Source organism: Labrus bergylta, chromosome 11 (assembly GCF_963930695.1).
Source record: "Labrus bergylta chromosome 11, fLabBer1.1, whole genome shotgun sequence".
Classification (NCBI taxonomy): Eukaryota; Metazoa; Chordata; class Actinopteri; order Labriformes; family Labridae; genus Labrus; species Labrus bergylta.
The window spans coordinates 15,903,583-15,918,683 of NC_089205.1; the positions used below are offsets into that span (position 1 = coordinate 15,903,583).

General features: G+C 41.6%; 1 protein-coding gene across 1 annotated transcript; it reads left to right on the top strand.

Moving 5' to 3' along the window:
- The first annotated feature begins 880 nt into the window (after nt 1-880).
- ccdc92ba (coiled-coil domain containing 92Ba) lies at nt 881-14,010 on the top strand. The gene is made up of 4 exons (XM_020639387.3): nt 881-1,330; nt 1,667-1,807; nt 7,815-7,862; nt 9,913-14,010. Exons 2-4 carry the CDS (start codon nt 1,675-1,677, stop codon nt 10,632-10,634), a joined length of 903 nt encoding a protein of 300 aa, XP_020495043.1. The 5' UTR covers nt 881-1,330; nt 1,667-1,674; the 3' UTR covers nt 10,635-14,010.
- The last annotated feature ends 1,091 nt before the right edge of the window (nt 14,011-15,101 follow it).

Here is a 15,101-nt window from a genome sequence, read left to right on the forward strand (position 1 = left end):
ACACACACACACACACACACACACACACACACACACACACACACACACACACACACACACACACACACACTTAGGCGTGTTTTTTAGTTAGTATAATATAATGACAGGGGTAGGTAGCTACTAGTGCAGATGGTTGTTTTACTGAAGAAGCAGCACCTTCAAACCGTGTGTCCGTAGGCCTCATGCAGAATTAGCCTACATCTTTCAAATCACGCTTGAAGGACACCAAAAATAAATAATTTTATGTTTAAGAAGATGATAGGATAGGATAGTACTTCATTGATCCCCAGAGGGGAAATTCGGGCGTTACAGCAGCACAGACAAGAAAGCTTAAAAATACACATTAAACAGAATAGATAAGATAAATAAAAATAAAAACAGGGGGTATATACAGTACAAAATGAATGATGAAGTTAACTGGGGGGAATTGAGAATTGAGACAGTATTTGCAGAGAATGACAAGATAAAGTGACAAGTAAAGTGACTTGGTATGATAAATAGCAGCAAGTAATGTAAACAGCAGAGAAGAGAGGCAGTGTTGTACCACAGTAATGCAGAGTGCAGTTATATAATATAATGTAGTATAATATAATATAGAGCAATATGAACAATATAGTGTAATATAATGAAATGTTATATAGTATAGACTAGTGTAATAATATAATAAAAATATATAGAATGTACAGTATATATGTATATATATTAAGGTGTGTTTTCTTCCATCACCCTGTGCGTTAAGTGTGTGTTTTCCTTCGCACTCCCACGCGCTCTGTCTTTATTGATCCTCCTTACGTACCACGCGCAGCTGAAAGAGGCCAGTCCGTCCAATCAGCTGACTCCGTCGTGCTCTCGCGTGTTCTGCTCACTGTACCTTGTTGTCATCATTTAGCAGCTCAGCCGTCCACAGCAGCCTGATGTCTCAGTCGGTGGGCGAGGAGGAGGGAAGGGGCGACTGCTGAAAAAAAAAAATGGGCTGCGCATTTCTCCCATGGGCTTTCACATCGACCGACTTGACAACATCCTCCCCCTGATGAGGATGCTCGACGCGGATGTTGCAGCAAGGAGCGGGTTTGCCGGAGGAGCGCGGCGCTTCGCATCGCCCTGCATGTGCATTTTAACGCAGTTATCCATCCTCGTCGTCATCTAATCAAACGGCGTCACATGCAGCTGAAAAGCTCTTTAACGGATCAGATCAGATGTCTCTGGGTGAATGCAGCAGCCCACAGGATTTGGTACAACACCGGAGGCCAGCATGCCTGGATCACAGGACGTTTCTATAACGAATACGAAACAAAGTTATTAGATTTTGGCTCTTAACATAAATTTGAAGGTAAGCAGAGACATCGTCTGAATGGACTTAAAATCAAAAGGGAAATACAAAACTGTTGAGTAGCTGCAGCCTGATGCTGGTTGGGTGTTCACGGTTTCTCTCTTGATTTCTCTGATCATCAACACCGTATTTATAGCTCCCACATAACCTCAATACATCACTTGCACTTCCTTCCTTTCTATGTGGCTGAAGAAATCGGTGTAGTTTGAGAAAGTAACATTGAGTAGGTGTACATGAAGCTTTTTGCAGTAGCCTATACTTTGAAGTTGAAGAAAATGCAGATGCTGACGGACTAAACAGAAATCCTCTTAATTTCCTTCCCTCCTGTCCCTGCAGACTCAGCCATGGGAGACGAGAGCAGCCTGTCCCGGCAGGTAGAGAGTGTGGAGAGGAGCGTGGTCTTCTTAAGACAGGAGCACCTCACTTTACTCCACGGCCTCCACCTGGAGATCCTCTCCCTGCAGAAACGATGCTCAGGTGAGGCACACACTGCTGCTGTTCTTACAATATGTGTGTGTTTTGGGGAGCAAAGAAACCTTAAAGTGACCACTAAATATCTACATTGGGAATGCACTTTATTGACTAAATTAACTGTAAAGATTAATACCAGCAAGAGCTCCACTGTCTGTTTTCTTATAATACCTACTTTAGACATACCACAGTCCAAATGTAAAATATATGGAATTGGATTTGGATGTTTTGCATCACTTCGTAACATTTTCAAGTAAAGTTTTCATGATCCTCTCCTATACTTGCTGTTGGACTGAAAGATCAATATTTGTTTTTTGAGGAGCATAACTGCAGGGTGTTGTGACCCTGTGTTTAGTCAACATTTGAAGTTCAGCTTTTGACATTCTGAATGGCAAGAAGGCCTCATTGTTCTGAGTGCGTGCGTGCGTTTGTGTGCGCGCCCCACCAAGCCATGCCACAATGACTACATGGTGATGTCATGCTACAATTCCTGTAGATTGCATCATTTCCTGGTTCGAGCCTAATGGATATGATTGCATTTAATCAAGTCAGCAAGTCCATGCGAACATGCACACTCGCATGCACCCCTTAAGAGAGGAGGAACCCCTTATACCACTAAATAAAATGACAGTCATGAAAGTGCAATGAGTATACAAACATGCATACAAAACACACTGTAGTCACACACATTTTTAAAAAATGAAACGCACACACTGTATTTTCTTTAAAAGATCCATCCATACACACATCTCCATCATGGTTAATCCATAAATCCTTTCGCTTTAGTAATCCATATAAGCAGGATTTAAGATAACAAATACAGGAGGGAATAGAAGGGGGGAAGGGGATTGTCTGGTGTGTTGGGTGGGGGCTGGGGGTGAGAGAGATGGGGTGAGTTGGCTCAGAGCCAATGTGACCAGCTGTGCAGAAAAAAAACCCACTTCCATTACTTAAAGCTCTGCTGCTCTGGTCAATAAAGCATATGCATGGTGGTTACATGTGTGTGTGTGTGTGTGTGTGTGTGTGTGTGTGTGTGTGTGTGTGTGTGTGTGTGTGTGTGTGTGTGTGTGTGTGTGTGTGTGTGTGTGTGTGTGTGTGTGTGTGTAAAGGTCGACCAATTAATCACCTTTCAATATCAATTACCATTTTGGCTTCCCATGATCATGAAAACAAGATAATCGGGATTAAATGATTAATGTGCCACATGCCTAATTGCGCTTGTTTAGTCCAAAGGTTTTCACATGTGTGGTAAATGTTTCAAAAATGTTTCTTGTTATATTTTGGCCACAAGAGTAAATCACAGCTACCTTAAAAACGTAGAGCAGAGTTAATGTGATCTACTGGTTCAGTTCAGGCCTTTCTTGTCCCTGGATGGGAAATTTGATTGGTTGTAGCTAGGAACCGCGCAGAAGTGCTCTGAATACAGCTCTCTGTTTGGCTCGTAATAGAGACCTGGAAAGACAGCATAACAGTAGATGGGATGGTAAGTTAATGCACAAACAATCAACACAGTTTTTTAAAGTTTCGGCACATTAAACCTTTGATATGTTCAGTGCTCTTACTCAAGTCCTGTCTGGGGTTCTAGCAAAGAAAACTATTTGTATGCATGTAGTTCGTTTTTGTGATCAAATATTTCGTGGTTCTTTTTCAACATGGGGAGACGGCAATACAATTACATGCGTTCCACTAAACAAAACAAGGCATACATTGGGATACAGCAGGACCTGCCTCCCAAACACCCCCATCCCCCACCCATTCACCCCATCCTGTCAGTGTACACCAGACAAAGATATAGAGAAGGCAAGGACCTAAGTACCTACAAAGATGGACAGCCATTACCCCACCACGCATGTAGATTTCAAATAGAAGAGGGCCACGGACGGAGCATTGGGGGACTCAAATATATAAAGACCTAAACCTACCTAAAGTAGCCCCTTTGAGCGAAATAGGGTTTGTCCTAACAGTGACGGAAATTCAAACTCAAACATGACATTACATTAAAAAAAACATATTTAAAAACACAACACAAAGTACTGACATTAAAAGAGGATTGTTAAAAACAATGTGTCTATTTTATTTTGTTCAGGGCTGTTTTTGCAGAGGGAATGAAGGATTTTTTTGGCAGTGACTGGAAGGAGGGGGTGAAGGGGGTGAGAGGGGTCCTCTGTGATCAGGGTAGCTCTCCTGATCATACAGTTCAGAGAGGGTAGGTTGGGATGAACCGATTGGTTTTTTTGGGCCTGATTAATAACTATGCGAGAGAGTTTTGTTTTTGGTAGTGAGGGAGTTGTACCAGGATGAGATATTATAGTATGGTTTAGTCAGTCCAGTTATATGCTGAACTTTATGCTTTCCTTTGTTGAACAGTTTCAGATTTGCAATCCTCCCTCCTGAGTTTTTATAGCTGATAGGATAAGTTAAATAATGCTAATTTTATAACCTCTCTCAATATGCCAGTGAACTCCAGGTGGTTAAGATTAGCGGAGAGAGAGAGAGAGAGAGAGGAAGGTGACCTGGATCATTTATGGGAGAGTGAAGAAGGTGAATCCTTCGAGCTGATGGTTTGTATCATAGTTGGAGTATCTATCCCCTGGTTGGGGCCTGAGATGGGTCTCTTTAAAGGTTTCTGCTGTGTTCCGTTCAGTCTCTTCATTGTTATGATCCTTCTTCTTTCCTGCCGAGGGAACCGCTTGTTGACACAAGACATACGATGGAGGAGGGTTACTGTTTGCCTGACTTGTTAAGATGAAGACCAATTGTAGTTGTGAGACCCAGTCTTTAGCTTTCGTCCTTCGCTGCTGTGTGTGCAGAGGTCTTCCAGGTCATCTGACAAAGATCCAGGGCCAGCAGGAGCAGTGCCACTCTGTTCTCAGGTTGTTTACCTGGTGGTTAATGATGTTCTTTTTTTTTAGCTTTCATACCTGTGCATGTCTTTCTCCTACTAAACTATGGCTTGAAGAAGGATTGTGGATTGGTTGTGCAGTAGATCTCAAGATGCTGGTCTCTATCACTGTTTCATCCACTTCACAGAAAAAAAGTAACAATCCTAGTAATATGACTGTGTTGCTTCTTAGAGGGGTTGTTGGTGTTTATTATCTTTATGTTAGCATGTTTCTTGTTGCCACCGGTTTTGATCTAAAAGTAAAGTTGTGACATTCTCATGAATTCCATTTCCTTTATAATTTGGCCTCGATGGGTCAATTATGTTGCAAGTTCTGTAACTTTCTCTGGATATTTGTTGAGGTTGTTCATGGAGAATGGGGGCAACTTACTGCCAATGTGCTGCAGCCAAAGTCCCAAGCTTTCCATTTACTGTAGGCCAAGCAAAAGGCTCTTGTTGTTGGTAGGCCAAGCGAGCATAGTATGCTATTGAAAAAGTAATTAAAGGCATTTCATATACGAAAGACCCCGTGATTTATGAGTCTCCAGGAGCCACTAAGCATAATCTTATAGTAGAAAAAACAAGAACATCAGCAAAAAGATAAACAGGAATGTAAGCACTGAGCAGCGCAGAGAACAAAACAGCATCCAATCTTATACACGAGAGGAAAGTAGTCTCACATTGCTGTTTAGGATTCTCCAAACCTTATGGCTGTTTTCATAGAAGTTTACAGAAACTGAGGCGATGATAGGGATCCTGGAGTTTTGCCGTGAGGCTCCGTGCTGATAGGCTCATGCGGTTTGCAGGTGTGATGGGTGTTTGCTGCCAGCACACTAATGTGCATCCTGAAAGGGTACTGCAAGGTTGAGCTGACAATGTTTCTGTGTATATTAGCTCTCCTCTCTTTGTATGGCTGACCTCTCTGTCATTGTTCTAAGCTCTTTGTGTTTCCTCATCAGCGTAAAGGCTATTACACATTCTGACTCATTGTAACCACCAGATAAATCAAATTTAGTTTATGAAATGGGGGCTTTTTCTCTGATATGATGACTGTATTGTTTTTTTAAATCAGTTAAGTGTATGGATATGTGTCCTTTGAGATAGCTTTTTCTCGACCAAGGTTAAGCATTGAAAGGAAAAGCCTTGAATGCTCAGAGAAGCAGTCGGAGATAAGATTAACCTACAATGCATTTCTTATTTTGGATGCTGCTGAGTGCCTCATTTTCATTCTTTCACTTTAGTTTTAAGAAATAGTGTCTCAAGCTGACTTCCTGCAGTTAAATTAACTTCATTCAGGCTCTTGGAAGTTGTTAACGAGGCTAATTATTGCAAAATGGGAGCTCCCCAAAGTCTCCGAACAGTCTGCTGAATACTAGGTACAAGCAATCAGCGGGTCATTGTTTTTAACTGCCCCTCAAACGGCTTCTTTTCTTTCTTACTATCTATCTCCCTCCCATTTTAATCTAGTCTGTCTCCCTTCATGTCAGCTGCATGGGCGGCTGTTTTACGCTGACTGCAGAGAGAAGGAGGAGAAAGGGTGTGACAGGGAGAGCACGAGGAGAAGAAAAGCTGGGGATAAGACATCTGCTGTTTTACATAGACTTTTATCATTACAAAATACAAGATCACTAATATTATTTTAACCTCCTTTATGCTCTTATCAACAATACCTTCTGTTGTGATTATTACCCATGGCTGATTGAACAAACCCATGTGGCCAAGAGAAACAAATATATTCCTTCATCATATAAAAATGACCCTGGCCACACACACACATATGCATACTCACATTCCAGTGTTTGACTTTGCTGAGAGTGGAGACTCATCCGTAGTCAGGACCCCCCCCCCCCCCCCCCGAATGATGGACAGACCAGACATGACAGTCTGACCCTCTACAACCCTGTCAGAAACTATAAGATGAAAGATTTTTGATCCGGCACAATTCAGCACTGCCAAAAACGGACCATTCACCAGTTGGATAAATTGTTTTTCTCATAACCATTTGTTCACTGACATCTGGTATCAGTGTGCCAGATTCAATGTCATGTGATATTTGGATAATCCTAATCATAGAGAAACATTGGTTTAGCTCTGTTACTGCTCTAAGCCTGAAAATAAAAATGAAACAGTGCAGAGAGTCTGATGTCAGCACAATGCCCAATAAACACAACACTGGGGCGCCGGATAGCCTAGCGGTTATGTCGCGTGCCCCATGCATGGAGGCTACAATCCTCATCACAGCGTCTGTGGGTTCACATCCGACCTCGGCCATTTTGCTGCATGTCACCCCCCCCCCCCCCCCACTCTCCCCTCATAATGTTTCCTGTCTCTCATCAGCTGTCCTATCCAATAAAGGCAAAAATTCCCCCAAAATATATTTGAAAAGCAACACACAACACTAAGTCAGACTAACAGTATAAGAAATTGAAAATGTGTGTTGACAAGTTCTCCATGACATTTTTTTTTTATCACATCAACGATACCATCAATTTGTGGAATGCTTAAGTGCAAAACTGTAAAAAAAAAACGTGTGAATGTGTTTGATAATCAGCCACAAATGCAGTGTAAAAAGGGGTTTTAGCTACATCAGGTGTTTTAAAGAATGAGGTTCTGCTTAACTTGCAACAAGTATTTTTAAGTGTCCTTATGTTTGGTACGCAATTCGTCTTAAAACAAATTGCACAGGGGGAAAGTTTTTGTGTAAGTGAATATTGATTTCAGTAAGGAATGCTAATAATGCTAGTATGTCTCCTTGAGGTTACAGTGCTGTTGTGTTTTTTTTCCCCTCCAGAGTGTGACAAATGATATAGCGGGACATCACTGGCCGAGCCTCTGACTGGCAGTCTTTGATGTAAAGTTTCAGATTTAGCCTCATATATTATGTATGCGCTCACTGAAAAATGTGCTGGAAAAACTGCATCGAGCATCTGTTATGTTATCCAGCCGCAGCAGCAGCAGCAGCAGCAGCAAACACAAAATGTCAGCACACAGCTTTAATAAGACGTTTCAGCACCATTGAGCGTCTGTATTGAAGCTCTAATAAGATGACGCCACATGTTGTCTCTCTCTACATACAGTATGTCTCTATAACTGATCGTTCCTGTGTCTTTCTCTTTCTCTTGGGTTTTTCAGAGTTGACAAGTGAGCTGAAGGTGAAGCCTCCAGGCAGAAGCCAAATAGGTATGTGAAGAAAAAATAAATCCCCATCAGTGCTCATATCCTCCTCTATATACTTGTTTATCTTCCTCACCCATCTCAATTATAAATCTACTCTCTAGCTCAGCCTGGCTCTGTTTGTTCTTCTGCATTTTAGATTTCTTTCTTTGCTTTAGAGACGCAAAGACAGATGCCTGTTGGCTTGTTTTGTTAAGCCTCAAACTCTCAATCCACCATCACTCTCTCCTGCATCCCTCTCTTCCTCCCTGCTGTCCTCACACCCTGCCATCCCCCAGGGGAAAGATCACTGTCAGCCACCCTCCTCCCTCTTCTCACCCATCTCTTCCTATCTCTCTCTCTCTCTCCTCATTTCCCTAACCACAATGACAAGCAAGGTACAAGCCAGATTATGGGTGCAAACTGCATCTGTGTTTCTCTGCATGTATATATTTGCTTTTTTAAATACTTGTGTCTAGATACAGCAAAGACAGCGTGCCTTATCATGTTTGGTTCGTAGCTGACATAAGCAGGACTGTTGGTCCGTGTCTGAATGCGAGGATGCAGAGACAGGCACCATTTTGTCACAGCGAATTAAAGACAGACCAGAGAAGGAGAAGTCAAAAGGCTGCATGAATGTGTAGCGGATTCAATCTGGGTTGCATTACTCAGCCATTAGACCCTATCTCCCTTTTTTCCAGGACAGGTTATCCCTCCCTCTGATCCATCAATACAGCCACAGCCCTATGCTCCCCCCCCCCCCCCCCCCCCACATCCACCCACCCTGACAATGTGATCCATCCTCTTTTTCTTTCCCTGCTCTCATTTTCCCCTGGTTGTCCCAGAGGGGGTGTCCACTTACATACTTTGCTGAGAACAAGAGAGAGGTGGAGCCCGGAAAAGTAGAGAGGAAGAGGTGGAAGGAGAGAGGTAATGAGAGGTAGCGAGGAAAACTGTTAAGGGATGCGATGTGGTCATCTGCAGACATAGAGGCGGGGAGAGAGGAGGGTATGGGTGGATATAGAGATCAGGTGGTGTTTTCTATAGTTAGCAAATGAGGTAGATCTGGGCGTGGTGGCGAGCTACAGAAATACTGAGACTGTTCAGTCCTCTGATTATCCATCCTGGAAAGAGAAAAAGGATGATGACATAAAAGATTTTAAAGCGTTAAAATGTGGCTGATTTAACCTTAAACTCAAAGCTTCTATCAATGCATTAAGCACCTTCATTTAAGCCTAACATGGATTCAGAGCTTTAAAGTTTTACCTCCAGGACTCACCAAATCTCCCTCCACCCTTGGGATTCTCCTGCCCAGCTAACCTGACCTATTTCTGACGGCTGAGGCGTTACTGCCCGCCCTCAGTGGATGTAATCTCCTTCTCCTCTGGCATCTGCATCTCAGCCAGCCCTGAGGTTGCTGCACTGACTTTTTCATCCTCGCCTCCCTCTCTCCGCTGGGGAATATTACGGGAATGAAAGCTTGTCTGCAGAAGCAGGAACAAAGGAACAATAAGCAGTAGACTGTGTTGAACCTGATATTAGCAGCAAGGTTCATGCAGAGGGGAAGTAGGGCTGTTTTAGCTAGCTTCATGTAGTGAAGCAAGGCATTGACATCTCTAATATGAAGCAGAAAAAAGGAAAAAAATTCTTTGTTGGATTGTCCTGATAAATGACACAATTGATTCAGTAATTTTTATATAAATTAGGTATCAGGAATAAAAAGCTCACTTCTTGTTGTTAATATTGAATGCACATTGAACATCTTTGTACTTGTGAGGGGCAGCCAGACAGCACAATCAAGCTCAAGCATTACATTTGTCTCTGGGAAATTGGGATAGGAATTATTTTTTGGGGGATTAAATAGGAAGTAGAAATAAGGTAATGCACAATATGTGTTCTTAAGTGTGAATGTGATTCTGTTGTTTTGTGTTAAGTTTCTTGTGTATATGTGCCAGGCAGTGTATGTAAGGAACATTGTACAGTCAAATGTACATAGATAAACTGGAATTTAAACCCTACAGGTATGGTCATTTATCAGTAGCACATTCCCCTTATTTCTGCTCTATCTCTTTGTCAGAGTTACAGGAGGAAGAGGAGCTCCTGGATGCCCAATGTCGGCATGTGGAAAACCGTCTATCCGAGCGGGAATGCACCCTAGGAGAGCTTCGTACGGAGCTGAGTCATAAAGGGGTTTTGGTGGGAGCCCTCAGAGCAAATCTCAAGGAAAAGGAGCGCCATTTCCTGGAGGAGCTTAAACGCCGTAGCCACTGCTCAACCATCCTCAACACAGAGCTGCAGAAACAAACAGAGGCAGCAGCGTATCTCTCCTTCCAGCTGCATGCTGCCAGGCAGAAACTACACCACCAGCGGATGCAGCAGAGGCAGGGACTCCTCAGCAGAGCCAACAGCCAGGGGGCCCAATATGGTGCCGAGCAGAACTCCTTTTCATCCCCGCTGATGCCGTCAGGAGCCTCCCCTTCGTCTCCTGTGGTCAAACCCAAGCGTAGGAGTGCAAGGGCATCTTCGAGGGTGGAGCGTGCTCGGGAGTGTGTCCCCATTGAGAAAGTGATGGGCCCCGCAGAGCCCACAGCCATGCCCGACCCTGCACTTTTCCTCCACCCTCGAAGGCACAGGGCTCGCTCCCGGCACACTGTGGCACAGAGACAACCTCCACTGGGCCTGGAGAGGGAGGATGAGGAGGAAGGAGGAGGGGAGGGGCCAGTAGAGCCCCAGGAAGAAACCGTCAGACTGGTTTGTTCAACTGCAGCGCCCCCTGCTGCTGAAACAAAGGCAGATTAGCAACAACTGTGACCTGAGCCTCTGACTCCAGCTTGATTACTGATTATCCTCTGTTGGACTGTTTCTGCTGTTTACTGTTCTCCTGCACCTTGACTGAACTGAGACTGGTTTTAGCTTTTAAATTATATTACACTTATAGTGGACACTTTTTTAAATGTGGACTTTCATATAACCTTAAATTACTTTGAAACAAAACTCAGTAAATGTCACTTTAAGTCAGTCTTAAATGAAGTTGGATTAACTATCTGTTTACACTGGTGTCACATTCTCAGTATACTGTGGGGCCTTATTTCAAAGCAACCCCTTTCACATGTGTTGGGATGGTGAGCTTGAAAGAAAAGTAGCAGCCATTTTATTTCCCGTCCTGTTGTGTGGCCCAACCAACTGTGACCCTTCAAGGCCGACCATAAATCAACCATGTGACCAAATGTTTGCGTGGTGGCTCCTGAGGGAGGCACAGCTGCAAATAACTGAAGTGGCGTGCAAGTCTTTGTTTGTCCTCCATGTGAAAAAAAACAACTTATTTAAATGAAGTGAGTTCCCATTTCGTTCAAACAACATCAGACAGACCAGTTACTATTGTTTGATTTATCATTTATAGGAAAGCACATCCCCATGCACGTTTGTATTATATTTTATAACAACTCTTTATTTGGTTGAAGGTGCACATGACAAAAAGGAATTTTAACTTAGAAATAATTCTGTTGTTTTGTTTAAACCCCGATTAACTGTTTCACAAAACAGAATCAGTTATATCTGCAACAGCTTATCATATATATGATATATGACACCAATAGCAAAAAGCAATACTTCTGGAAACCCGATTTGAGGGGAAATTGTATTTGACACTCAACCTCATATTATAATCCGTGTACAAGGTATAGATTGCAGGTAAATGTAGCAACAATAGCATCAGCTTGCTATCCACACCGTAAACAAGCTAGCCATAAATTCAAGTTATTTCAGGAAAATTTAAATATTGACTTTAAAGTCTTATTCTACAACTTTTTTCGGTATGTTATACTTTATATAAATACACTCAATCGCATTGTCGTATACATACAAATGACTCTAGAGTGATTGCAATCTAATCTTTCGTTAATCAAACATCTGTAAAAGAGGAACAGCTTTGTCTTGGAAGACTTTTAAAAACACCAGTATTAAGTAGAGGACAGATCAGTTTTGGCGAAGGGAAAAAAAACCCAGAATATTTAACATTTTTCTTCCTACCACAAGATACACTCTGACGCGCACATGTGCTGCTATCAATCTGCTTTGGCCACTTTAGGTGATAATAAGTTCTGACTCATTCAACCATGTGTCACTCTCAGGTGAGGTTTGTGTACTAAACAACACGCACAACCAGAAGGCTACTACTACTTCAAGTTTGTGTTTGAAGATGCTGTGATGGGGTTTCTTTTCACCTCAGGAAAAAAATGGACAAAAAAAAAAACAGAACAAGACTGGAGTTTTTTTTTTTTTTTTTTTTCCTTTTAACTGAAGCAGGATCTGATCTGTTTGCAAGATCCTCGAAATAGAGGTGTCAAACATCACACTGGGACAGAGACTGTGTACTGTCAATGACAGGATGGCAGGCTCAGCAGATAGCTGTTGAAGTGTGTGTGTGTGTGTGTGTGTAGTAGGTGTGTGTGTTATGAAAACACAAGCTCATGGTGGCCTCTAGTGTAACAAGGAGCAAATGGCACCTTTGAAAAAAGTGGGTAACACTTAAACAGACTATATATTTTTCAAGGTATACAATGCTTTTATGTTACTGCTGACATGTCTTAAAGCTGATTAGGGTTAATTTTTCCATTAAGTCCTTTTGTAATGAATGCCTTATGACAGAGGAGCTGAGACTCAGATATGACGTTTGGAACCTAATGAGAGATTTCTTTACCCCAGTGTTGTGTCCTTTTTGTTTTACTTTTAAAAGACTCACTGGGATTCAAATTGCAGTGTGTGTTAAGTTGTGTCACAGACTGTCTATACGTGAGCCATGACGTATCTCAGCATCAGTGACTGCAGTCTCTGGAACGAGCTTTCCTGTAAGACTGAATTGAAGTTCAACAAGTTGCTGTTGTTATGTTTCAGTAGTATATCTTCAATAAGCAATATATCGGTATATTTAAATATTATTAGGAGGTAACTTTAAGGTGGTTGAAGAACATCCTAGGTGTTATTTTATGATTGTTTAATTTTGTATTTTATAACTGTTAAGCTCTGTATCTTTTACTTAATATTTTTCTGAATTATCTATTGAGTTGTTTTGTTTTGTTTTGCAAAGTTCTGTTGATTGTCTACTGAATTGTCACCTGATTAATGATGTTGCATTTTATAGGCGTTACATCCTTACATTACAGTAAGCGTTCAGTGACACGCTGCATGTGAAGCAGCATTGAGCTGGTGAGTGTATTATAACTATAATATCAAGTAAGACTGGCGGGATGAAAATGAAACTGAACACTTTTTTTTTCTTTTTGAGCCAAAAATGCAAATGTGAAAAGCGTTTTCATTCCTCTCTCAGCTGGTAAGCCATTAGCATGACAGTGTGCACTATTATAGGGGAGAGAAGGGGATAAAAGAATAAAGCAGTTTTGAAGAAAACGTTTTTTTTTTCCCCACCAGGAATCCTGAGCTTAGACTGTTAGACTTCATGACATCATTACCGACGGATTTAATCCAAATGACGCGCAAGCTAGTTTAGACTCTTCATTTACCTTTCATAATTAAATCCTGCATACCACATTAATGCCTCATATCATATTCAAGAGTAACTTAAAACGGGTGTTGTGTTACTTGGATAGATAATCAATGCTGTATGCATCTTTGTATGAGACATGTTTGCCTGCTTACGAGCCAAAGAGGCCCGCCACTGAAATTACCATGAAGACAAATAGTGTGGTGTTGTATTGAAGATGTCTTCTAATGAAAATGTGTTCTTAAAAAGAGAAAATCTTAACCACTTGATATGTCTTTTCTACTTTTCAGAGCAACCACATAACATCAAGCATCACTTATAGACCCATTCCCACAGAGAATGTCTTCCATCTTCCTTGACACCAAAATAATAACCCCAATACTCTTGATATTAATGATAACAAATATCAGCAGCAGCATCTGGTCTCTTTCATGAGGTCATAAATGTTCATTTTGCATCTTAGAGACATTTCAGTGGTCTGTATGTGGCACCATGAAGCATCTTGTTCGACATGTTGTCTCTAGCAATAATGCTGTGTGGTAGCTGACTTAATGCTCTGGGTTGTCGTACACTTTGATGAGCATAAGCTATTGACTTATTACCGCATATACTGTGTAAGCTTCCTATAGTGATCTACTGTACACATAATTGGAATAAAATGAAGGATTGTCTTAAGTCTGCTGCCTGCTTGTTGTTATTGCTTGAAGGTTTAAAAGTCAAATGGACTTGAGCTTGTATACTGCTTTTCTAGTCTTCTGACTATTTAAAGCGCTTTTACACCGCAGGTCACACCTACACATCCACACACTGATGGCAAAGGTTGCTATGTAAAGTGTCCATCAGAAGTAAGTAACTAATCCCATTCATCGGCGACTAAGAAGCAGAGGGAGCAACTTGGGGTTCAGTGTCTGGCCCAAGGACACATCAGGAGGCTGCAGGAGCTGAATGTTAAAGTGGTTAAATGAGGAATGTGATGCTCATGTGGATAAATGTGATAAATCACATGGCTCTGGCAGCACTGATTTAACTTACGTTTCATGTAGAGCACATTTTCAATTGGGAATAAATTAATCAATTGAATTACGATTGCTCCATTTGGTATCCTCTCTCTTGTTTATCATGTACAATATTTTGTATTTGCAACTAACCTCTCCATAGAAATAAAGTCACTTTGGCTCCCTCTAAGAAAACCTTTCAGCCGTGCCCCTATAGTTATTTGTACTTTTTCCTATAAAGAAATATGAGTTATAAGGTAGAATAATTTAAAGAGAGTGTTTTTTTTTCTTTACTAAAATGTGTGTTGTTTATTTGACATCTAAAATTCCATTTTCTTGCTATAAAATGTTGTCCAGGAGACTTTCCCTTGCAGGCTCATGAAATCAATTTGACAATGTGACACATGACGATTTCACTCTGGTATTTTGAAGAAGAAGCAGAGACACAAGACAATTAAAGATGTATTGCAGATAAATTGAAGGGTTTCCTATTTCACACCCAGAAAGATGTGGATTTTTATTTCACGAGGTCATGATTAAATCTTTCAGCGAGGGCTCCGACTGTCACTGTTGTGAAAACTGGCACGCCGTTGAAAGACACTCTTTTAATCAGAAAGTGATGCACCAGTACATTCAGCAAATGTGTGCATGTTGGAGACTTGATAGGAGCTGATGACATGTAGGTCAACCTCACAGACATGTCAACTCTGAACATCTCAATCCGTGGTTTTCATAACCGTACGGTGATGTCTTATTTTCTCCCCATGTAAC